The sequence below is a fragment of the Gigantopelta aegis genome, chromosome 13, assembly GCF_016097555.1.
Source record: "Gigantopelta aegis isolate Gae_Host chromosome 13, Gae_host_genome, whole genome shotgun sequence".
Taxonomy (NCBI): Eukaryota; Metazoa; Mollusca; class Gastropoda; order Neomphalida; family Peltospiridae; genus Gigantopelta; species Gigantopelta aegis.
Window position 1 is genome coordinate 27,942,370 of NC_054711.1, and position 27,542 is coordinate 27,969,911.

At 37.9% G+C, this 27,542-nt stretch overlaps 1 protein-coding gene across 7 annotated transcripts in view; it reads left to right on the plus strand.

Annotated features, from left to right (window-relative positions):
- LOC121387613 (tensin-1-like) overlaps positions 1-27,542 on the plus strand; it is a 231,028-nt gene that overhangs the window by 95,942 nt on the left and 107,544 nt on the right. For all 7 annotated transcript variants that reach the window (XM_041518772.1, XM_041518777.1, XM_041518778.1 and 4 more), the window contains exons 3-7: positions 17,827-17,862; positions 20,964-21,102; positions 22,618-22,715; positions 24,445-24,495; positions 25,147-25,334. In XM_041518772.1, the coding sequence (XP_041374706.1) occupies positions 17,827-17,862; positions 20,964-21,102; positions 22,618-22,715; positions 24,445-24,495; positions 25,147-25,334 (512 nt within the window). The remainder of the gene's footprint in view (positions 1-17,826; positions 17,863-20,963; positions 21,103-22,617; positions 22,716-24,444; positions 24,496-25,146; positions 25,335-27,542) is intronic.

A 27,542-nucleotide genomic window follows, 5' to 3' on the forward strand; every position in this document is an offset into this window, starting at 1 on the left:
TGTTCACGTGCATTCTTTTGACTTGACTTATGCTAGGCTCATACTACCAACTGCCAGCACAATGTTGGCCAACTTTCTGCTGTCACGACTTTTACGACTGTCCAGTTGCTAGTCTGAGCGCTCTTACAACTTGATTCTCGTCGTATAACCCATTACTTGTTAATCTGAGCACACCCATCTAAGTCGCTTGCTCCGGCCAGTGAACAAGACTGGTATATCAAAGGCCGTGGTATGTGCTATCCTGTCTATGGGATGGTGCATATAAAAGATCCCTTGCTGCTAATAAAAAAGAGTAGCCCATGAAGTGGCGACAGCGGGTTTCCTCTCTCAATATATATGTAGTCCTTAACCATATGTCTGATGTAAATAAAAAATGTGTTGAGTGCGTCATTAAATAAAACATTTCCTTCCTGGAAAGTTGGGGAAATTACAACACAACTGTTGAGTTGTCCAACTTTCTGCTGGCAGTTGGTAGTCTGAACCTAGAATGATACAGAATGTTAGAGGTAAAGTAGAGATTAAACATATGACATTAGTTTTAAGATCATAAATTGTTATTTTGAGGATATTTGAAAAGTGTGACCACTGGGTGTATTTTTTGTTTAATTTGTCATGTTTGGTTTTGGGGAGGGTGGGTTATAATTCATTTAATCTGAACAACAAAATAATTTTCCTGGACTGCCCAGATAAAAGAAGTATGTGCTGAAGATAGGATGTTGAAACCACAATTTAATATGAACATGACAATCAATTACAAATATTAAATGAATTAATCAGTGAAGTACGTAAGGGCATAAACTGGGATGTAGCCCAGTGGTACAGCACTCACTCGATACGTGGTCGGTCTGGGATCAATCCCCGTCGATGGGCCCATTGGGCTATTTCTTGTTCCAGCCAGTGCACCATGACTGGTATATCAAAGGCAGTGGTATGTGCTATCCTGCCTATGGGATGGTGCATATAAAAGATCCCTTGCTGCTAATCAAAAAGAGTAGCTCATGAAATGGCGACAGCGGGTTTACCCCCTCGATAACTGTGTGGTCCTTAACCATATGTCTGATGCCATATAACCGTAAATAAAATGTGTCGAGTGTGTCATTAAATAAAACATTTCCTATTCCTATTTATAAACACTGCTAGTAAAATGGTTAATACTAGGTCTGAAAAAAAAGCACAAAAACTAATTTCCCGCTAGCCTCTAATTTACACTGGCACTGTTTATATCCTTTAATCTTTACATATCTGTATGTAGGAGAAACACAATTAAGCAACAAACTATTACCATCTGCTTATATTACCACCCGTATTTTCCTGTGTTCATGTCTGAAACTGTGTCTCACCCACAAGCAGAGATCTCGCTTGTGGAATAACCAGTTTGGTTGTGTCTTTTAACCTTTTCTTCAATGCTACATCAAAGTATGCCAGGTGATGTCTTCATCGGTCATCAAGAAATATCAAGGTACAGAAGCATCTGCCCTGAAACCACCCACCCACTAACGGACTGACCCACCCAGTAACCTTTCCTTTGATTAAGCCTCCTGTAACCAGTATTCCATTTTTCATCCCTGTCAATTGGGTTAGTTAAATAGTGGAGAGAGAAAAAAATATCGCTGATAGGACATTGTAGTTTCGAGGTGGAGATGAATGGATGTATGTAACTGCTGTGGATGGAGAGTGATGTTAAGTGCAAAATGTTGATGGACATCTGGATAACAGAGAAACAAATTGCAAACAAAGTGATGTTATAAATTGCAAAATGTTGATGGACATGTGGATAACAGAGAAACAAATTGCAAACAAAGTGATGTTATAAATTGCAAAATGTTGATGGGCATGTGGATAACAGAGAAACAAATTGCAAACAAAGTGATTTTATCAGTGGCAAGATATTGATCGAATGAATGAATTAATATATGGATAATAAAGCAAACCCATGAAGTGATGTTATCAACTGCAAGACATTAATGGATATAAAAAACAATCAACCAACCAATTGTCAAGAAATTAATGTTATCCATTCCATGATTGTGAGATACTGATGGATATATGGATAACTAAAAACAAATTTCCAACAAAGTGATGTTATCATTTCAAGATATTGATAGAGGATTAACAAAAAAAGAGAGAAGATGTTATCCATTGTGAGATATGGATAATTAACAACAAATTGCCAACACAGTGATGTTACCAATTGCAAGACATTGATGAATATATGGATACCAAAAACACTATTTGTCAATGAAGTGATGTTATCAATTGCAAAATATTGATGGATATGTGTTTTAACAAAAACCAAATTGTCACTGGAGTGATGTAACAATTGTTATAACTGTCAATAAAGTGACGTTATCAGTTGCTAAAGATTAATGGACAAATTGTTAATGACAAAGAAAACCTGCTGAAGGAAAAAGTGGATGTCAAGTTTTCTAAAAAAAAATCAATTTACTTGTCTTCTGAATTGGTGTTTTTCAAAACATTTCATGGAGATTGATTCAGCCACACAAAAGCATGATGGATTATACATGTGTATCAATATCTGTGTAGATGCCGTTGTGAATTAAACATTAAGCTTCACTGATGCTGACTGAGTTGAAGGTAGAACAAAAAAACACAGAAGATCGGAATGGAGGATTTCACTTTTTAATACACAAGTGATTAACTTTTCGAAACGGTGATTAATTGGATATACCTAAACTGGACACAAGATGCAGTGTATGGATTCTAAAGGATAACCAATGATTTATACATCAATGTGCTCTAGTGGTGTTGTTAAACAACAACTAAAAACATCTTTTTACTGAAGGATTATACCATTGTATTTATCTTGTTTTCCAGGGACAAATAATTCAAATACCAATGAGTGGACTGTGGTTATGTATTTCTTGGACTTAAAATTCAAATATCAGTGTGTAAACTGCTGATGTTTTCCCATGGATATATATTTCTAATACCTTTGTGTTAAGAGCTACTACTATTTTTCCATCAACTTAATTATTAAACATGTTAACTGCTGCTGCGATGTATTTCTTCAACCTACAAATCAAATATCAATGTGTTGTTAACTACTGAAGCTTTTCCCTTTGGATATATAACTCAAATATCATCATTTTGATTTCTGTTGCTGTTTTAGTTTTTTGTTCCAAGGACAGTACAGTATCTCAAATACCAACGTGTTAACTGCTGCTGTATAAAAGAAATTCCATTGACAGATATTTTAAATACCAGTGAGCTGTTGTTTAAAAACCAAAAGTCAATGGGTTGATACTTCATATAGCAAATTGCTACTGCTGTTAAAAAAGAGAAGAAAAAAACGAACATTAATGGATACATTGAGATGCCATTAAGTTAACTACAGAGTTTGTGGTCTCCATGCATATTATAAGGTACATATTAACTGTTGTTGATGCTTTTCCCCCAAGGACGGATAATTCAGATAAAGCATGTTAACTGCCATGGTTTTGTTGCAGTTTCCATGGACAAATATTCTAATGTGACAACTTCTGGATTGGTGGTGTTGTTGTTGTTGTTGTTGTCCATTCAAAGGCAACATTACTCAGGTATATACTTGTGTTGGATGAAAGTTTAAGAATATTTACATGTATATAGAATTTGTACAACTTTCCTTTGAAAAAACCCTGAATATGTGTATTTTTCATATTGTGAAATGAAAGCCGAGAATTGTGGTTAAATAATATTCCTCATTCATACAGACGTCTTAACATTTCTTTAGAAAATTGGATTTTTCTACACAGTGTGAAGTGAAAGTCAAGAATTGTGGTTAAATAATATTCCTCATTCATACAAAGACGCCTTAACATTTCTTTAGAAAATTGGATTTTTCTACATAGTGTGAAGTGAAAGTCAAGAATTGTGGTTACGTAATATTTCTAGGATTTTTCAAGTTTCTATCAATAATTTTCTTTACCTGGATTCTATAAAAGATAAATTGTAAAACTTAACAATTACTTTCACAAAAACATCACTCTTGTTCGACAACATATCTGTATGAAGTAGAGAACAAGAACTGCAGTTTCGAAACAATCCTTGGACTGTTAGGTGTTTAAAGGAATACATGTGTATTTAAAACATTAAAACCTGGATTTTCTAACGTATGAAACTTTAAGTGTTATTTTCACAGAAACATCACTCTTGTTCGACAGCATATCTGTATGAAGTAGAAAACAAGAACTGCAGTTTCGATACAATCCTTGGACTGTGTTAGGTTTTTAAAGGAATACACATGTGTATTTAAAAACATTAAAACCTGGATTTTCTAAAGCTTGAAACATCACTCTTGTTGGATAACACATCTGTGTGAAGTAAAGTCAAGAATTGCTGTTACAAACAATCCTTGGACTGTGTTAGGTGTTTATAAAGGAATACATGTGTATTTAAAAACATTAAAACCTGGATTTTCTAACATATGAAGCTTTAAGTGTTATTTTCACAGAAACATCACTCTTGTTCAACAACATATCTGTATGAAGTTAATTCAAGAATTACAGATATAAACAATCCTTGGACTGTGTTCAGGTTTTTAAAGGAATACATGCATGTGTATTTAAAATCATTAAAACCTGGATTTTCTAAAGCTTGAAACTTCATGTTATTTTCACAGAAACATCACTCTTGTTGGATAACACAGCTGTGTGAAGTAAAAGTCAAGAACTGCTGTTTAAAAAAAATCCTCTGACTTCTTTTATTTTCTCAGAAAAAAACAAATCTTTTAACCACAAAAAAGGATTGTGTAAATGATAAAGTGTGAAGCTCGAGTATTTCTTTCACAGACACATCACTCATGTTGAAGAAAACATCTACCTCGGAGTCACTTATGTATTACTAATCTGAAACAAGACATACAAAAAAAAAAAACATCAAAAGAAATTTTCACTCTGGGATTTGCAAGGATTTACCAAGATGGTGTCGACACCAGAATCCATGACATACATCAAACGGTGTACCACTGACATCTACCCTATTCCCCTGTCAGTGTCATTGTCACGGTTACTGGGCAGGAATGATAAACAGCAGTCCATCCATAGCAGCGCCATCCGGTCGTTAAATTTCGATGATCTGCAGGTATTATAACTGGGCTTAGTTTACGTCTTCCTCCATATTTAGCCTCGTTTATCTATGCTCCAATGGTTACCATGGCATAGGGGTTAAGTCATCAGCTGTATGGCTGGTAGGTGCCAAAGAAGAAGGAAATGTTTTATTTCACAACGCATTCAACACATTATATTTACAGTTATATGGCGTAGGACATATGGTTAAGGACCACACATATATTGAGAGAGAAAACCCACTGTTGTCACTTCATGGGCTACTCTTTTTGATAAGCAGCAAGGGATCTTATGCATGCACCATCCCACAAACAGAATAGTACATACCATGGCCGTTGTTACACAAGTTGTGGAGCACTGGCTGGAACGAGAAATAGCCCAATGGGCCCACTGATGGGAATCGATCCCAAATTGATCGCACATCAGGCGAGTGCTGTACCACTGAGCTAAGTCCCGCCCCCGACAGGTGCCGAGTTCATTTCCTTGTGTAAGTTGTTCATCATATTATAGGGACATATATAGTCCAGTGGTATAACTCTCACCTGGGGCCCAATTCACGAAGCTCTCTTAGGCTCTGCTAGACAACAAAGCATCCTCTTTGCAAGTCCTTTAGCATTGCATTGCGATATCGCAAAGTTACGGGAGTTTAGTGAATTGGGCCCCAGATGCGCGGTCAGTCTGGGATTGATTCCCATCAGTGGACTCATTGGGCTATTTCTCTCTCTCTCTAGCCAGTGCACCACGACTGGTATATCAAAGGCTGTGGTATGTGCTATCCTGTCTGTGGGATGGTGCATATAAAAGATCCCTAGCTACTAATGGAAAAAATGTAGCGGGTTTCCTATCTAAGATATATAAGTAAAAATTACCAAGTGTTTGACATCCAATAGCTGATGATTAATATGTCGCTGATGATTAATACGTCAATGTGCTCTAGTGGTGTCATTAAACAAAACAAACTTCTTCATCATATTATACAGTGAAGTCTGCTTTAGCAGCAGAAATGAAAGTTTTCCAGATTTGCTCAGAATTCTTGATTTTGTATAATTTGTACAGTTTCCAGGGTGGGTGGGGTGAGGGGAGGGTGTTATTTCGGTTGCATGTTCAATATTTTCCATATTCTCCATTCAAAATGTACGATATGGTTTCAGCTGATACTTTGCATATACAGTGAAATATCTCAAAACTGGACCCTCTGTAAACTGGAATTCCCCCAAAACCAAAAATATTTCAAGGTCCTGTTTTCAAAACTATGTTTGAATTTGGAAACTTATGTAGCCTGCGTTTAGTAGAACCATAACAAGCTTTAGTTAATCATGTAGAAATATTTTGAAAATCGCCTGTCCATGGATATATGTGATTTATTTTCTTCCTTGCCTCAAAAATAAATAAATAAATAAATAAATAAATGACAAATAATTATTTTTATTTGTTTAACTGCTGCATGAAGTCAAGAATTAATAAATTTTCAGCCATATTAAATTTCATAGTTTCATAGTTCAAAATCGCCTTCCCAAGGATATAAGTGATTTATTTTCTTCCTTGCCACACAAAATTTAAAAAAAAAATAAAAATACATCTACGTGTATGTATATGTGATGAATAATAATTTTTATTTGTTACTGCATGAAGTAAAAAATTATTAATTTTCAGCCATATTAAATTTCGTACCATAGTTCTGCAACTACCAGTGAATCAGTCTCCACAAACTCCCATGTTGATTGGCTGTGACAGCTGTAAGTGCAGATGAACTCATTACTGACAAAATGCACCGAAATCCTTGACTGGAACATTGCCTTATTATGACTTGACCAAGTTGTTGTGCAGCTTTCTTTTTTTTTATATTCATTGCGTGTGATGGAAGGTTAAGATTCTTCAGGCTATTTTTGGAAAGCGGCAACTTTCAACGGTCTTCGTAATTGCGGAATGTGTGGAGAGAAAAGTGGAGAGAAAGTTTTTCAACTTAGTTTGGCATCAAAGCTACTTTAGTGGAAAGTCTTTAGTCCCTGGTCTTATACACTGAGGCATGTGTTGCCAATTTCTGCTGGTTGGAATGCTGCCAAGATGAGGCTCCGTTGGGGTGAACTTGTTCATTTGTTTTTCTCAGCTTTGTGATATGCTTAAAGGTTCTGTTGAACCAAATCATTTTCCATTGCAGATAAAGTTTACACTGGGGTGGAGTTGTTAATTTATGTTCCTCCACTTAGTAATAATGTGCTTAAAGGTTCCATTGAACCAAATCATGTCCCATTGCTGATAATGTTGACATTGGGGGTGAACTTGTTAATTTCTTTTCCTCAGCTTTATAGTGATATGCTTAAATGTTCTAATGAGCCAAATAATTTCCCATTGCTGATAATGTTATTATTTTCTAATAAAACTGATATAAAACAATACACATGGAAGTACATGTATAAAAAGTGTGACACCTTATACATTAATCTGCTTACAAGAAAATGGAGTGTTGAATTTTTTTCCTCGGCTTATAGTGATAGTAAAGGTTCTGTTGAACCAAATCATTTCCCATTGCTGCTAATGTTAACATTTTCTAGTAAAACTAATGTAAGCAGTTTAAAACTGTATTTATACACATGGGCAGTATGTGTATTGAAAGTGTGGCACAAATTATATTTAATTTACCTTCAGAGAGGTGTGTCACATGACATTTAAGAAATGTTTTTAATGTTCAAGTATACCTCTCATGGCATATTTTATGGCTATCTGGTTTGTCAATAAAAGACAGAAAGAATCACACTGGCTTTGAAAGAAATCAAATTTTAAATTTTGGGGGGCAATGGCAAGTACAACATGGTTTGCCATCGGCTTAATAATAGAAATTAGGGCACCAAGGCAAACCTTTCCTTCTAAAGACACGCAGGAAGGCAACTTACTTTCTATCAAGTTTTCTCCAACAAAAATGATTTCACCCTGATGCCTTGAGCTCTAGGCTATGCACTTCGTTAGATATGGAAGGAAGGAAATGTTTTATTTAATGATGCACTCAACACATTTTATTTACAGTTATATGGCGTCAGACATATGGTTAAGACCACACAAATATTGAGAGGAAACCCGCTGTGGCCACTTCATAGGCTACTCTTTTCAATTAGCAACAAGGGATCTTTTATAGGCACCATCCCACAGACAGGATAGCACATACCACAGCCTTTGATATACCAGTTATGGTGCACTGGCTGGAATGAGAAATAGTCCAATGGGCCCACTGATGGGGATCAATCCCAAACCAATCGCACATCAAGCGAGCGCTTTACCACTGGATTACATTCCGCACCTCTAGTAAGTTGGAAGGGTAATACCAAGGCAGTTGTAATTGTTGCCTTGGTAAAATTCGAACCCTGCTTTGATATAGCTAAACCTGTTGTTGATCTCTAAAATAAGATAGCACACGCCAGCCTGTGATATATATTGTTTATTCTTATGGTGCTGTCGGTACCACATGGCGTGCTGGTTTCTTATTGATTGGTAAACACAAGTATATCTCACTGGATACAAACTGTAACGGCAACACTTGATTACTGTACATACAGCATACAGTGATAAACATGTTGACAGTTAAGATTTAGCATATCTCTTGGTGTGTCTCGTTGATGCATTAATCCATTTGTTTAATGTTTTATGGAATTACTGTATGATACAAAGGATACTACATGAGTGGCCATTGGATATCATTTAGATTACAAAGAGTTAATAAAATGTATCTGATGAGCAAAAGTGAGTTGGATACATTAATATTCTATATGATGATTTGTGAGATAAATAGTATCTAACAGATACGAAGGAAGGAAGGAAATGTTTTATTTAACGATGCACTCAACAATTTTTTTAATATATTTATGGTTATATGGCGTCGGACATTTGGTTAACAGATACCAATGCATGACTGACGTACAATGGGTCACCTATCTCTTCCACGGGTGTGTAAGACATCACCTATACATATATCACCAAGGGGATAATCACGGCTTCTAGATTCTGGTAGCCCCACTCCCATGGCTAGTGATATTCAGTGTTGGGCTAGTAAATAACTACTATTGCCATGACCGACAGGGCTTCTAGATTATGGTAGCGCCACTCCCATGGCTAGTGATATTCAGTGTTGGGCTAGTAAATAACTACTATTGCCATGCCCGACAGGGCTTCTAGATTCTGGTAGCCCCACTCCCATGGCTAGTGATATTCAGTGTTGGGCTAGTAAATAACTACTATTACCATGACCGACAGGGCTTCTAGATTATGGTAGCGCCACTCCCATGGCTATTGATATTCAGTGTTGGGCTAGTAAATAACTACTATTGCCATGCCAGACAGGGCTTCTAGATTATGGTAGCACCACTCCCATGGCTAGTGATATTCAGTGTTGGGCTAGTAAATAACTACTATTACCATGCCCGACAGGGCTTCTATATTCTGGTAGCGCCACTCCCATGGCTAGTGATATTCAGTGTTGGGCTAGTAAATAACTACTATTGCCATGCCCGACAGGGCTTCTAGATTATGGTAGCGCCACTCCCATGGCTAGTGATATTCAGTGTTGGGCTAGTAAATAACTACTATTGCCATGCCCGACAGGGCTTCTAGATTCTGGTAGCCCCACTCCCATGGCTAGTGATATTCAGTGTTGGGCTAGTAAATAACTACTATTACCATGACCGACAGGGCTTCTAGATTATGGTAGCGCCACTCCCATGGCTATTGATATTCAGTGTTGGGCTAGTAAATAACTACTATTGCCATGCCAGACAGGGCTTCTAGATTATGGTAGCACCACTCCCATGGCTAGTGATATTCAGTGTTGGGCTAGTAAATAACTACTATTGCCATGACCGACAGGGCTTCTAGATTATGGTAGCGCCACTCCCATGGCTAGTGATATTCAGTGTTGGGCTAGTAAATAACTACTATTGCCATGCCCGACAGGGCTTCTAGATTCTGGTAGCCCCACTCCCATGGCTAGTGATATTCAGTGTTGGGCTAGTAAATAACTACTATTACCATGACCGACAGGGCTTCTAGATTATGGTAGCGCCACTCCCATGGCTATTGATATTCAGTGTTGGGCTAGTAAATAACTACTATTGCCATGCCAGACAGGGCTTCTAGATTATGGTAGCACCACTCCCATGGCTAGTGATATTCAGTGTTGGGCTAGTAAATAACTACTATTACCATGCCCGACAGGGCTTCTATATTCTGGTAGCCCCACTCCCATGGCTAGTGATATTCAGTGTTGGGCTAGTAAATAACTACTATTGCCATGACCGACAGGGCTTCTAGATTATGGTAGTGCCACTCCCATGGCTAGTGATATTCAGTGTTGGGCTAGTAAATAACTACTATTACCATGCCCGACAGCTAGTGAAAATATTTGGTCAAATGTTTCAGTTAAGTCTATTTTGTAAATATGAATACCGTGCCCCCATCGTTTGACATCCAACAGCCGATGATTAATAAATCAATGTGTTCTAGTGGTGTCGTTAAACAAAACACTTTCTGGTTAGGGCAGGATATAGCTCGGTGGTATACAGCCTGATGTGATACGGGTCTCAGGAACAATCACCCATGATGGAGTAAGACATTTTCACATCTCAGTCAGTGCCCCACAGCTAGTGTATCAAAGGCTGTGGTATGTACTGTCTATATAGAAAAGTGCATATGAAAAATCCCTTGCTGTTTTTTCAGTAAGAAAAGCAGCAGTGGATTTCGTCTTTCTTGACCAAGTGTCAGAGTAACCATATGTCAGACACCAAATAGCCATAGTTTAAAATGTGCTGAGGTGTCGTTAAACAAACATTCCTTTTATTTCCTCTCTCATTGTCGACCAAGTGTCAAAATAACCCTATGTTAGACACCAAATAGCTGCAGTTTAATGTGTGCTGAGGTGTCGTTAAACAAACATTCCTTTCATTTCCTCTCTCATTGTCGACCAAGTGTCAAAATAACCCTATGTTAGACACCAAATAGCCGTAGTTTAAAATGTGCTGAGGTGTCGTTAAACAAACATTCCTTTCCTTTCCTCTCACTCTCGACCAAGTGTCAAAATAACCCTATGTTAGACACCAAATAGCCGTAGTTTAAAATGTGCTGAGGTGTCGTTAAACAAACATTCCTTTCCTTTCCTCTCACTCTCGACCAAGTGTCAAAATAACCCTATGTCAAACACCAAATAGCCATAGTTTAAAATGTGCTGAGGTGTCGTTAAACAAATATTCCTTTCCTTTCCTCTCTCACTCTCGACCAAGTGTCAAAATAACCCTATGTTAGACACCAAATAGCTGCATTTTAAAATGTGCTGAGGTGTCACTATAAACATATTGCTTTCATTTCCACTGAGATGCATCCCATTCCTAGAGAAAATGGTTATAAAATATACGGGCGTAATAAAGAGAATAAGGTAATGAGATAATGGTGATAAAGAGATAATGGGGCGTGGGTGAGAAGAAAGGTTGTGCTGGATATGAAACCTGCTGGTACTCGAGACCACAGTGTTTGAAGGATGATGGGTGGTTCCTCTGGCATTTAGCATTCTTACCTTCACTGGGGCAGGACACGGCCCAGTGGTAAAGTGTTCGCTTAATGCACAGTCAGTTTGGGATTAAACCCCATCGGTGGGCCCATTGGAGCATTTCTCATTCCAGCCAGTGCACCACAACAGGTATATCAAAGGCTGTGGTATGTGCTATCCTGTCTGTAGGATGGTGCATATAAAAGATCGCTTGGTACTAATGGAAACGTAGCAGCTTTCCTCTCTAAGACTATATGTCAAAATTACCAAATGTTTGACATCCAATAGCCGATGATTAATAAATCAATGTGCTCTAGTGGTGTCGTTGAACAAAACAAACTTTGTTACCTTCATTAGTTTTCTGATAGGCAGCAGCATGCTTGTTTCTAACTGTGAACACAACTGTTCATCAGTTGACAGCATTGTGGTTATAGACTGTTTTCTTACCCATAGTTGTGTTTTATGTCTTGTAATTGGTTATAAAAGGTCATGGTATGTGCTGTTCTGTATGGAAAAACAAAAAAGATATCTGCTACTGTAGGAGTGTTTTGGTAGAAGATTTCTCTCTTTCTGTCTCTCCCCTTTATCATGTCATTCCCTCCCCGCCTCTGTCTCTGTCTCTCTCTCTGTCTGTCTCTCTCTCTCTCTCTGTCTGTCTCTGTCTCTCTCTCTCTCTCTCTCTCTCTCTCTCTCTCTCTCTCTCTCTCTCTCTCTATATATATATATATATATATATATATATATATATATATATATATATATATAGACACAATGAAAACGCAAAACATATTTTTCAATATTTTCTCTGTCTCTCTGTCTCTCTCTGTCTGTCTCCCTCTTTCTCCCTCCCTCCCTCCTCCCCTCCCTGTCTCCTCCCTCTCTCTCTCTCTCTCTCTCTCTCTCTCTCTCTCTCTCTCTCTCTCTCTCTCTCTCTCCTCGCTCTCTCTCTCTCTGCTCTCTCTGTCTCTGTCTCTCTCTCTCTCTCTCCTCTCTCTCTTCTCTCCTCCCCCCTCCCTCCCTCCCCCCCCCCCTCTCCCCCTTTCTTTTCAACTGACACCAAATAACCATAATCTAATGTATGCTAAGACCATCAGGTAAATATTCATTTCTTTTCTATGGCTTCCCCACCAAAGGGAAGGATTCACTTGTATAACTTTCTCGCTTGTTGTGTTGATGGAATGCAGATGCTATAAATAAATTTTGCATGGAAGTGTGTTAAATGTTGCAGTGTTGATGAGTTGGTATATAATTAATAGCTGTGCCGCCCAATCTACCTGGTAGTTTGCTGTGATAAGACACAGATGTTACATTGCAGGTCTGATGGAATGCCAGATGGAGTAGTGGTTCTTGTTCAGCTCTTCTGTGCCACTTTAATTTACTTTTCGTTTAGCTTCATGCATTATGAACCAATTAAATTACTCATATTTTTTTGCTGCTGATTTTTTTTTTCAAAGTATTATCTCAGAAAGAATTTGATAATGTCAGGGATTTTTTTCCTATACTTTCCTTTTTTTTTTTATGACAGAATAGAAAAGATCAGTTTCCGCAATTATAAACTATATTAAATATTTTATAGTGTTTTCCCTAGCTTGTTTTAGCACGGTGCAGCACCATGCCTCAATAGTCTATCGCCATCTTGCCTTAATCAGCACCATGCTGCCCTGAGATTAAACAAGCCTTTTTCACTAATTAATTCTAAAACTGCCTTTATAAAACACCCAAAAAGGTATTATTAATTAATAAAATATGCCTTTTATATCTTTTGCCATTCATTTATTAAAGCAAAACAAATAAATTATATTAATGTTTATTTCAATTAATTTTTGTGTATTTTTAATGAAATACAAGTAAAAATTGTGAAAATGCCCCAAACGTGTTTGGTCTACCATGCCTTGCCAAATTTCTAGGAAAATCACTAATTTTATAAACCTACCGGCCTCAGTAGTGTCTTTAAGCCATAAGGCTGGTAGGTATTGGGTTCGCAGCCTGGTACCGACTCCCACCCAGAGCGAGTTTTAACGACTCAATGAGTACATGTAGGTGTAAGACCAATAAACCTTCTCTCTCACTAACCACTAACCGTCTGTTCTGGATAGATAGCCCAGATAGCTGAGGTGTGTGCCCAGGACAGCATGCTTGAACCTTAATTGGATATAAGCATGAAAATAAGTTAAAATGAAAATTATAAACTGTATGTTTATGTTTCTGCTAAGTGCCTTATGATTAAATTAAATTTGCTGTTATTGGTGGGGGTGTAGGGTGGGTGGGGGTGTAGGGTGGGTGAACTTCTGGGATTGTTTTTTTTTAAATTTTGTTGTTGATTTGTGTTTTTTAAATTTTGTTGTTGATTTGTGTGTTGTTGTTTTTTTTAAGAGCTCGTGTGGCAGCTTGTAATTTATGTCGTACTAAAATGAAAGATATATTACAGCAATTAAATTGTATCCTGGTACAATGTAACCCTTCAAAACCAGATATTTTACAGTATCCCTTTCTAAAATATTACAAAACTTTTGTAAAAATTCTGAAAACTGGATGTCCTAAAAAAAACCCAGACTTTTTACTTGATTTTTGTGGGTGTCTGGTTTAACTGTATAACTGTTTTATTGTTTTTATGGAAGTCCTATTTTCCACATGCTCTACGTTGTTTTATGCATGTTTTGTCAGCAGATTAAATCAGCAGATTTTGTTTGTGTGTGTACATAATGTAATATCAATAGTGGAAAAAGAAATGTGTTCAATTATATTATCATGTTATTTTGTGTGTGTGCTTGTTTGTTCATCTTCAGGTTTTACCATACGCCTACATTAACTGGATTTTCTGTCCTTGTTTTTTGTATCTGATGTATGTAATCTAATGCTGTACCAAATGTGCAGAGGAAATCTGCTTCAGCAATTATTTTTTTTACTTTTTTTATCATGTCAAGTCAAATTTTGTTTATTAGCTTGTTAAGAAAAAGCTGGGCATACATTAAGTTCTTATCTGGATCATCCCATTTGAAGATGGAGGATAGATTGTAGGTAATTTATTACCATATATATATTGGCAAAAGTATTAACCTAATCTGGGACTGGTTTATAAAGAAAAAGGAAATGGTGCAAAAAAAAATCAAAATAACAGAAAACACATAACAGCATGGTTGTGAAATCTAGCTATGTATTAGTATGTTTCCTTCCTGCTGTTTTCTCTATATTTCATTCATCTCTCTCTCTCTCTCTCTGTCTCTCTCTCTCTCTCTCTCTCTCTCTCTCTCTCTCTCTCTCTCTCTCTCTCTCTCTCTCTCTCTCTCTCTCTCTCTCTCTCTCTCTCTGTCTCTCTGTCTCTCTCTCTCTCTCTCTCTCTCTCTCTCTCTCATCTGTCTCTTTCATCTCTTTCTTTCTCTCTTTCTCTCTGTCTTACTTTCTCTGTCTTTCTTTGTCTGTCTGTCTGTCTGTCTGTCTGATCTCTCTCTCTCTCTCTCTCTCTCTCGTCTCTCTCTCTCTCTCTGTCTCTCCTCTCTTGTCTCTCTGTCTCTGTCTCTGTCTCTGTCTCTGTCTCTCTGTCTCTCTCTCTCTATCCTCTCTCTCTCCTCTCTCTCCTCTCTCTCTTCTCTCTCTCTCTCTGTCTACTGTCTGTCTCTCTCTCTCTCTCTCTCTCTCATCTGTCTCTTTCATCTCTTTCTTTCTCTCTTCTCTAGGTCTTTCTGTTGTCGGTTGTCTGTCGGTCTGTCTGTCTGTCTGTCACTGTCCTCTGTCTGTCTCTGTCTGTCTGTCTGTCTCTCTGTCTCATCTCTCTCTCTCTCTCTCTCTCTCTCTCTCTCTCTTCTGTACCTCTCTCTTTCTGTCTCTGTCTGTATCATCTGTCTGTCTCTCTCTCTCTCTCTCTCTCTCTCTCTCTCTCTCTCTCTCTCTCTCTCTCTCTCTCTCTCTCTCTCTCTCTCACTCTATCTATATCCCTGTCTCCCCTTCTCTCTCTTTGTCTGTCATGTCCAAATTTCAAAATGTTAAACATTAAATAGCTGTAACATAAAATATGCTGGGTTTCATAAAATAAACAATTCTTTCCTTTCAATTAACCTCTGTTGGTATAGGTGTTGTAAAACTTGAATGTGTTGTACTAGTTATGTTGTGTCAAACATAACAGACTGAGTCAAAAACACATCAGACTGAGTCTGCACTCGGGGTCACCAAGGACCAATGAGGTGTAGCTATTCACACATTTACTGTCTATTATATTAAGAGCTGAGAAAGTCACTCCTTCAGTGTCAGGGGCAATAACTGCCCACTCACTGTGGAAGCTGACATTTCTATAGTGTCTGTGTGTTCTTTACATGTGTAGTAGTATTGTAGGTGTGTGATACTGTGTATTGTGTATATGTGGTATATGTATTACACACCTACACATAGTATGCTAGACATTCATTAGTTTAAATCTCAGTGTTCTATTCTTGCAGTGATTTTGTAGGTATGTAATACTGTGTATTCTGTATACATTCATTAGTTTATATAGTCTCAGTATTCTGTTCTTCATTAGTTTATTTCTATCAGCAAAGTGTTATATGGGTCATGGTTTCTAAGAAATGTACACAGAGTTGGTTTTTTGTTGTCTTTGGGAATGTGGAGGGGTGGGGGGGGGTGGGGGGGGCGGGACATAGTCCTGTGGTAAATTGCTCACCTGATGGATTGTCGGTCTAGGATTGATCCCGGTCATTGGGCCCATTGGGCTATTTCTCGTTCCAGTCAGTGGTATGTCAAAGGCCATGGTATGTGCTATCCTGTCTGTGGGATGGTGCATATAAAAGATCCCTTGTTGCTAAGCGAATAGAGTCACCCATGAAGTGGCAACAGCAGGTTTCCTTGTTCAATATCTGTGTGGTCCTTAAAGGGACATTCCTGAGTTTGCTGCAATGTTTAAGATGTTATCGACTAACAGAGACTTTTTAACGATTGTAATTACATATCAAATATATTTTTCTGCATAAAATATTAGTGGCTGTATATTAAACGTGTTTCTGATTGTTCTAATATTTGTACTGGGTTAAATTTCATTTTATTTCCTAAAATATATTTTTTCGTACGTACGAAATTATTTGAAGACGAAATCCAGTTTGGGCTTCTTACAAATATTAACATGACCAGAAACACATTGAATATACAGACACTGATATTCTAAACAAGAAAATATATTTAATATGTAAGTTTAATCGCAGAAATATTTTATTAGTCGGAAACATTTTACAATGCAGCAAACTCGGGAATGTCCCTTTAACCATATGTCTGATGCAATAAAATGTGTTGAGTGCGACGTTTAATAAAACATTTCCTTCCTTCGTTTTGTGTCTTTAAGCTGTAAGATTATTCAGCATAGTTTGCACTGTACTGCCTTTACTCGTTTGTACCGGCCTTGGTGGTGTCGTGGTTAGGCCATCGGTCTACAGGCTGGTGGGTAATGGGTTCGGTTCCCAGTCAAGGCATGGGATTTTTAATCCAGATACCAACTCCAAACCCTGAGTGAGTGCTCCGCAAGGCTCAATGGGTAGGTGTAAACCACTTGCACTGACCAGTGATCCATAACTGGTTCAACAAAGGCCATGGTTTGTGCTATCCTGCCTGTGGGAAGCGCAAATAAAACATCCGTTGCTGCTAATCGGAAAGAGTAGCCCATGTAGTGGCGACAGCGGGTTTCCTCTCAAAATCTGTGTGGGCCTTAACCATATGTCTGACGCCATATAACTGTAAAATAAAATGTGTTGAGTGCGTCGTTAAATAAAACATTTCCTTCGTTTGTTTTGTGTCTTTAAGATGTAAGGTTATTCAGCAAACTTTGCGCTGTACTGCATTTGCTAGTTTGTATACTCGTTGCTTTGTGTTGTGCCTGTTAACCTATATGAATCATTGACCCCACCCAATGAGTGCATAAATGTTACTTAGGACATCCAAACCATCACTGTGCAACAATCTCATCATTTGTTTATCTCGGTCCACCCTTCCACCCTTTCAGACTGTTAGTCTTTTTTCAAAATACCAATACTCCCATCGCCAAACACACCCATCCATTTATACATTGGTTATCCAATCCATTCATCTAATTTCCTATTTGTCCATCCATCCATCTATCTATCCATTCACCCACCCACCCATCCACCCCCCCCACCCATCCACCCACTGATGTTTGTGTTTATTCTGACTTGCTGTTCGTTTGTCACAGACTGAACTTTCTTGTGTTTTAATACTAAAAATATATTGTTTTATGTTTTTTTTCAGAGCAATGACACGTTGACCAGACACCACACATCATCTGTAAGTATACATGACTGTTGTTATGTTAAAATTAAGAAAGTATATATTATTTAAAGTGTTTCTAGTGTTTTCTTACAATATACAGCAGTCAAAACATGTGTATTAATGCTGAAATATTGTCGGAATATTTCCCTTTCTTTCTTTATTCCTCAAAATCTCACTCTTTCTTGCTTGTAATTTTTTTGTTCTGTTTTCATGTCATGCCTCCAACCTTCTCTCCTTTTATCCCATCCTTTCATCAAGGAATATATAGAACTGTAAATTTCTTAAATGAACCACACGAGTTGTAATATAAATGGTATCACATGGGAACAGGTATAGTAATTTGTTTATTACACCACACATCAATGACCAAAGTCGAACAGAATAACTAAACAACACGTGAAAATGTTGTGGTTACTTCATTTAGATATTAACCGGCCTCGGTGGCGTCGTGGTTAGGCCATCGGTCTACAGGCTGGTAGGTACTGTGTTCAGATCCCAGTCGAGGCATGGAATTTTTAATCCAGATACCAACTCCAAACCCTGAGTGAGTGCTCCGCAAGGCTCAATGGGTAGGTGTAAACCACTTGCACCGACCAGTGATCCATAACTGGTTCAACAAAGGCCATGGTTTGTGCTATCCTGCCTGTGGGAAGCACAAATAAAAGATCCCTTTTTGCTAATCGGAAAGAGTAGCCCATGAAGTGGCAACGGCGGGTTTCCTCTCAAAATCTGTGTGGTCCTTAACCATATGTCTGATGCCATATAACCGTAAATAAAATGTGTTGAGTGCATCATTAAATAAAACATTTCTTTCTTTCATTTAGATATTTATCAATAAAACTTTGCATTCCTATGCCACACATCTATTAATGAAGTTTATACAGACAATATTATATAGATATTCAAGGCTAAACAAATTTATTAAAATATATTTTTTGTTAAATTATACGGCTAACATTAATTATAAGAATTGACAGTAAGTATTTGTCCGATTTAAAAATATGAATCGAAGATCTATGCAGAATTGTACTGTGTGACACAGTCGATCACCTGATCAGAGGTCACGACCTCTCAAATGCCATTCCACAATGTTAAGTTGAGTTTAGTTTGTTTAATGACACCACTAGAGCACATTGATTTATTAATCATCGACTATTGGATGTCAGACATTTGGTCATTTTGACAAGTAGTCATCAGAGGAAACTCGATATATTTTTCCATTAGCAGCAAAGGATCTTTTATATGCACTTTCCCATAGACAGGAAAGCACATACCACAGCCTTTGACCAGTTGTGGTGCACTGGTTGGAACAAGAAAAAACCCAATCAGTTGAATAAATCCACTGAGGTGTTTCGATCCTGCAATGCAAGCAACTCAGGTGAGTGTTCAACCGACTGAACTAAATCCTGCCCCCCCCCCCCCCCCCCCCCCCCCCCCCGCACCCCATTTGAAGAGATGATAAGTACCACATGGGTATCTATTCCACCACGGTGTAATAAAATAGTTTATTACATACCTATTCAATCTTACTATAGCGATAAAGACATTTTCAAACCGTGTGATAAATTTATCTTGTATCGCACATATATATGTGCAATCTAAACCGGAATTTTTAAATGAGGAATTTCATTTTTATTGTTACTGCAGTTAGTGCCTTTTATTTACTGACGTCATATATGATTTACAAATTACGTCACATCATACTTGAAACATTTCACAAGGCTGTTGTAGAGTATGGTTCTTAATGTTAAGTAAATCCATGAAATGAGTTTTGATCATAGATTTAACAAAGTGTTATGATGTTAAACTAAAAACTGTTTTTGTAAAACATAAAAGAAGGTATGTAATAAATACAGAACTTCACATATGTTGTTTTCGCTTCCTATTTATTGCACTGGTTTATTTTGCGAAAGAAGATACCACTCGACCACTACACAATAAATAGGAAGGGAAAACAACATATGTGAAGTTCTGTATATATATTATATATTACTAACATTGTTAAAATAAGTCTACAGACAGTTAGAAAGTTTATTTTATGAAAAACAACCTTAAGCTTTTAGGGGAATTTTTTTGTGGGGCATTAAACATGACTATGTTTTGTACTCGGCACATGACTATGTTTTGTGCTTGGCACAGGTACCTGACTGTGTGTATTGCTTACTATCTTCTGGCAGTAAACATGACTGCATGTTTTGTACTTGGCACAGGTACATGTCTGTGTGTATTGCTTACTATTTTCTGGCAGTAAACATGACTGTATATTTTGTACTTCGTACGGGTACATGTCTGTGTGTATTGCTTACTATCTTCTGGCAGTAAACATGACTGCATGTTTTGAACTCGGCACGAGTACATGTCTGTGTGTATTGCTTACTATCTTCTGGCAGTAAACATGACTGTATGTTTGTACTCGGCACAGGTACATGTCTGTGTGTATTGCTTACTATTTTCTGGCAGTAAACACGGCTATGTTTTGTACTTCGTATGGGTACATGTCTGTGTGTATTGCTTACTATCTTCTGGCAGTAAACACGGCTATGTTTTGTACTTTGTATGGGTACATGTCTGTGTGTATTGCTTACTATCTTCTGGCAGTAAACATGACTATGTTTTGTACTTCATACGGGTACATGTCTGTGTGTATTGCTTACTATTTTCTGGCAGTAAACATGACTGTATGTTTTGTACTTCGTACGGGTACATGTCTGTGTGTATTGCTTACTATCTTCTGGCAGTAAACATGACTGCATGTTTTGAACTCGGCACGAGTACATGTCTGTGTGTATTGCTTACTATCTTCTGGCAGTAAACATGACTGTATGTTTGTACTCGGCACAGGTACATGTCTGTGTGTATTGCTTACTATTTTCTGGCAGTAAACACGGCTATGTTTTGTACTTCGTATGGGTACATGTCTGTGTGTATTGCTTACTATCTTCTGGCAGTAAACATGACTATGTTTTGTACTTCATACGGGTACATGTCTGTGTGTATTGCTTACTATTTTCTGGCAGTAAACATGACTGCATGTTTTGTACTTGACACAGGTACATGTCTGTGTGTATTGCTTAATATCTTCTGGCAGTAAACATGACTATGTTTTGTACTTGCAGCCACCTGTGTCCTCTCTGGGTACAAAGCCAGGCGTGATGTCGAACCTCCGGGACATGATCAACCGAGGACAGCAGGACCAGTTCCCCAGTGAGGACGGACTGGTCCTCGACCTCACCTACATCACAGAGAGGATCATTGGTATGTGACTGGTCTCACCACACACATTGTAGTTAGCCACACACATTGTAGTTAGGTCTCACCATACACATTGTAGTTAGGTCTCACCATACACATTGTAGTTAGGTCTCACCACACACATTGTAGCTAGGTCTCACCACACACATTGTAGTTAGGTCTCACCACACACATTGTAGCTAGGTCTCACCACACACATTGTAGCTAGGTCTCACCACACACATTGTAGCTAGGTCTCACCACACACATTATAGTTAGGTCTCACCACACACATTGTAGTTAGGTCTCACCACACACATTGTAGTTAGGTCTCACCATACACTTTGTGGTTAGGTATCATCACACACACTGTAGTTAGGTCTCACCACACACATTGTAGTGGATAGGTCGAACTACCTGGTGGGTCGAACATTTTCTCAAGCACTGACGGGGTTCGAGCCAACGGCATTCAGCTGTATCAGTACAGAACATAAGCTGTCTGTAAACCAGAAATCCCTTAAAACCGAACACACACTTGATCCTATTGGTATCCAGTTTAGAGTGTTTCACTTTATATACACTGATTGATTAACTTTTAGTATGTATAGTGAAACCTGTCTAAACCGGACCCTGGACAAACTGGAATCCTGTTAAAACCGGCCACATTTCACAATCCCAAATGCTCTAAATTTTAAAACGTCACTCTCTAATCACTGGATCCAGTCTAAATGTGATAAATATTAAGGTCGACGACAGTCACTTTTTGGACCCTTGTTTTGGCTTCGTACACAATGAATAAAACATATCCAACGGTAATTTTTTGATATGATATATTTGACAAAAGGTACTTTTTATTTCTTTTATCTTTTAAAACTTAAATTAATATTTTGTCTAGAATTATAAAAACTTAATAAATACCGACCTGTAAACAGTGCTGTCTGCTTGTTATAGAAATTTGACAGGGGTCAAGGTTAGAAGGCCAGTTTTTATTTTTACGTAGCGAAGCATTGTAATAATATAGCTAATTTTGAATTTGAATGACGTCAGTATTCCAATAATGTCATTTTGCATCTCCTTACAATAACCATAAACTGGGTAAACGACGTTTCTGTTTTGAGAATGCTGGAAAAATTCCATTACAAAATTACTATTGAATTTTTTTTGTTTTTAATTTGAGCATTACTAATGCACCTAAATGTGTTTGAAATTTTTTTGTACCTAAATGTGTGAAAAAAAATTGTACCTTTTACGTAATATGGATTTCAAGTGAAATAATGGTAAGATATGTTATATTTATTGTGTACAAAGCCAAAACAAGGGTGAGAAAAGTGACTGTCGTGGACCTTAATATTTATCACATTTAGACTGGATCCAGTGATTAGAGAATGACGTTTTAGAATTTAGAGCATTTGGGATCGTGAAACGTGGCCGGTTTTAACAGGATCCCAGTTTGTCCAGGGTCCGGTTTAGATAGGCGGCTTCACTGTACATCTACATTGTATTAACGCTTTCTAACAATAATTGTTTTAATTTTTTCAGCAATGTCCTTCATCGCTGAAGGTCATGACACGACCTACCGTTTCAACCTGAAAGAGGTGACTCGCATGCTCAAAACCAAGCATGGAGACAAGCACCTGGTAAGATTTCCTATCAAAAAAGAACAAAGTATCGAATTTTCCCCAGTATGCCAGACTTTAGCATGACACAAAAACTATTCCCCGGACCTCTTGTGTCTTTCAGAGGCGAGATGTAGCCCAGTGGTAAAACATCCGCTTGATGTGCTTTCGGTCTGGGATCGATCCCCGTCAGTGGGCCCATTGGGCTATTTCTCGCTCCAGCCAGTACACCACAACTGGTATATCAAAGGCCGTGGTATGTGTTATCCTCTATGTGGGATGGTGCATATAAAAGATCCCTTGATGCTAATCGAAAAGAGTAGCCCATGAAGTGGCGACAGCGGGTTTCTGCTCTCAATATCTGTGTGGTCCTTAATCATATGTCCGATGCCATATAACTGTAAATAAAATGTGTTGAGTGTGTCATTGAATAAATATCTCTTTTTTTTCTTTCCAATAATAAGTTATTGCATTTACCTGTGCATGGATCTCCATTTCTTACAAACTAAAGTCGTAGTCTAGTGAAACTTGGTTTATTGTTGCACCCATGTACTATGTTAATCTCAATACATGTTGCAAAATGTTTTAGTCTTATTCAACTTACCGTACTAGCACAACAACAATGCTATACGACACTGAGTTATAACCTCCACTGCAGAATTATCTCCCCTTGCCGGATGTATGACCTACACCCGCGCATGGGTAGACCGTATATCCTCGTTTTTGATTCTGCAGTCATGAGTGCGGGGTTTTGGAAAGGTCGACACACGTTTGACCGGTTCTATTTCTGTGATATGGCTGTTGGTCCGGACGGAACTCAGCGGATTCAATAAGTCATTGCAGGGCAGCAACTCGTTTCGGTGCACAGGGCCACGAGTAGGGGGCGACCCTTATTTCGTCCGGTCGCTAGCGGCAGTCTTTCTGGGAGATAGTTCTCCACCTCCTGTTTGGAGAGTGGGGGGTGGATGGTTGACTATCTGGGGCAGTCGAGTGTCTTTTACCATTACTTGGTGTGCAGATTTCCTCACCTTGTTAACTTGGTTTACTTTTAATTGGGGTTGTAGTTCTTCAATTTAAAAGTCACTTTGACATTTTATACCTCGTATGATGTGTGGGTTACTTTTCATTGTATCATTACTTGAGACGAACACTACTGGTTGAATGGGTAAGTCTTCCTTGTTTTCTTACCTCCTCCCTTTAATGTTAAATTCTCGTGCTTTAACGGTGTTAATTCACGTCTGTTATAGCATTGTTGTTGTGCTAGTATGGTAAGTTGAATAAGACTATTAGAAAATTTGTTTCTAATTTTCACTATTATTCATACTTACCTAGTACTAGCACAACAACCATTACCTCCCATCTGCCCCGAGGGAGGTCTTTTTTGATTCAGTCATTCCGGACTTTGAATCGATAATGAGGATATACGGTCTACCCATGAGCAGGTGTAGGTTATACATCTGGCAAGGGGAGATAATTCTGCAGTGGAGGTTATAACTCGGGGTCGTATAGCATTGTTGTTGTGCTAGTACTAGGTAAGTATGAATAATAATGAAAATTAGAAGAAATTTTTTTTCTAAATATTTTAAATTGTTATATTAAAATACTTAACGTTTAGCTCAATGTTAAGTTTTCCTGTTTAGGTTAATTTTTTGCAAATTATCCTAGATCAATGAAATTTGCTTTATAGCCGCGTCTATGAATGTTCTTTGTTTTCACTGACGTATATTAATCTTTATTTTTTTTATTTCAGGTATTAAACATTTCTGAAAAACACAATGATCTCACAAAGATGCACTCAAAGGTGGGTAATCGAAATGTTTTCAGTTCTTTGCATAATATGAAATCATTACTGAATATAAAAATAGATATTTTTATAATACGCAGGAAAATATCATATCCATCAATTGGAGCAGTTGTGTAGTATTTGTCAATCGATGTCACTAAATGTGATTTCTGTCTTTCAGATCAAAGAGTTGTATAAATTCTGTCTTTCAGATCAAAGAGTTTGTTAGGATTTTCTATCTTTCAGATTAAAGAGTTTGTAGGATTTTCTGTCTTTCAGATTAAAGAGTTGTAGGATTTTCTATCTTTCAGATTAAAGAGTTTGTAGGATTTTCTGTCTTTCAGATTAAAGAGTTGTAGGATTTTCTATCTTTCAGATTAAAGAGTTGTAGGATTTTCTATCTTTCAGATTAAAGAGTTTGTAGGATTTTCTATCTTTCAGATTAAAGAGTTGTATGATTTTCTATCTTTCAGATTAAAGAGTTTGTATGATTTTCTATCTTTCAGATTAAAGAGTTGTATGATTTTCTATCTTTCAGATTAAAGAGTTTGTAGGATTTTCTATCTTTCAGATTAAAGAGTTTGTAGGATTTTCTATCTTTCAGATTAAAGAGTTGTATGATTTTCTATCTTTCAGATTAAAGAGTTTGTATGATTTTCTATCTTTCAGATTAAAGAGTTTGGCTGGCCTGACCACCTGGCCCCTCCCCTGGAGCGGCTGTGTAGTATTTGTAAATCGATTGACTCATGGCTCAACGCCGACCCCCTCAATGTGGTCGTTCTCCACTGTAAAGGCGGGAAGGGCAGACTCGCCAACGTCATCGCTGCCTATATGCATTACAGCAACATCTGTGCAAGGTGAGCAAAACAGGGATATTTCGTCAGGGTCCCCTATTTGATTGGAATGGGAAAAATAGTGTAAATCATACATGGGATATGTTTTCAATCCACTGAATAATGCAGTACACCGCTGTTTTGCTTAACAACACCACTAGAGCTCATTGATTAATAATATAATCATTGGCTATTGGATGTCAAACAGTTGGTAATTTTGACTAGAAGTCTTCAGAGGAAACCCGCTACATATTTCCATTAGCAGCAGCTATTTTATAAGCACTTTACTACAGACAGTACAGCACATACCACAGACTTTGATATACGAGTCATGGGGCACTGGTTAAGATGGGGGAGGAGACCCAATCAGAGAATGTTTTCTAGCCTTAGGTGCAGGATCAAACCACCTCAGTGGATCCAATCTTTAACACAAAAAGTAAAGTTTGTTTTATTTAATGACACCACTAGAGCACATTGATTTTTTATCTTATCATCAGCTATTGGACATCAAACATATGGTCATTCTGACACTGTTTTTTCAGAGGAAACCCACTGTCACCACATAAGCTACTCTTTTATGACAGGCAGCAAGGGATCTTTTATTTGCGCTTCCCACAGGCAGGATAGCACAAACCATGGCCTTTGTTAAACCAGTTATGGGTCACTGGTCGGTGCAAGTGGTTTACACCTACCAATTGAGCCTTGCGGAGCACTCACTCAGGGTTTGGAGTCGGTATTTGGATTAAAAATCCCATGCCTCGACTGGGATCCGAACCCAGTACCTACCAGCCTGTAGACCGATGGCCAAACCACGACGCCACTGAGGCCGGTTCTCTTTAACACAAAAAAGCCATTTTGAACACAGACAACACGCACACACAACAACGTATTCTCAAGTGACAGTTCCCTTTGAAAATGTTCTTACATTATAAACACACCTTACAAAATAATTGGGCAATTACTTGACCTGACAAGCTGTCATATTTTTATATTATTACAGTAGTAAATTGGCTGTCAGTGTAGTCACTGTTTTCTTTACTATAATTACATGTTGAGATAGAAAACAGCTTTTATGACTGATCGCATGATAAACGTAATTAACTTCTGTTATTATCTTCTACCGGCCTCAGTGGTGTCGTGGTTAGGCCATCGGTCTACAGGCTGGTAGGTACTGGGTTTGGATCCCAGTCGAGACATGGGATTTTGAATCCAGATACCGACTCCAAACCCTGAGTGAGTGCTCCGCAAGGCTCAATGGGTAGGTGTAAACCACTTGCACTGACCAGTGATCCATAACTGGTTCAACAAAGCCCATGGTTTGTGCTATCCTGCCTGTGGGAAGTGCAAATAAAAGATCCCTTGCTGCTATTAGGAAAGAGTAGCCCATGTAGTGGCGACAGCGGGTTTCCTCTCAAAATCTGTGAGGTCCTTAACCATATGTCTGACGCCATACATGTATAACCGTAAATAAAATGTGTTGAGTGCGTCGTTAAATAAAACATTTCTTTCTTTCTTTCTGTTATTATCTTCTTCTTTTTAACAAGCATACTTTCTAATTATGATTTACCTGATTTGTAAATAACACCTGACTGGGATTTCTATGAAACTGTAAACGAAATGCTTCACTAATTTTGTTTTGTTATTTGTAAATAAACATATATATATTAGCATGTAAAGAGACTGTCAGGGCAGGATGTAGCCCAGTGGTAAAGCACTCGCATGATAAGCGGTCGGGCTAGGATTGATCCCCGTCGGTGGACCCATTGGGCTATTTCTCATTCTAATTAGTGCACCACGACTGGTATATCAAAGGCTGTGGTATGTGCTATCCTGTCTGTGTGATGGTACATATAAAAGATACCTTGCTGCTAATTGAAAAAAGTAACTCATGAAGTGGCGACAGCAGGTTTCCTCTCAATATCTGTGTGGTCCTTAACCATATGTCTGACGCCATATAACCGTAAATAAAATGTGTTGAGTGCGTCGTTAAATAAAACATTTCCTTCCTTCCTTCTTAATGTAATCTTACAATGGAGACTAATTTTTGTGTGTAATACAAGGTTGTTTGTTTTTGTTTAATGACATCACTAGAGCACATTTGATAATTTTGATATATAGTCTTAGAGAGAAAATCCACTACATTTTTCCATTAGTAGCAAGGTATCTTATATCTGCACCATCCCACAGACAGGATAGCACATACCACAGCCTTTGATATACCATTTGTGGTGC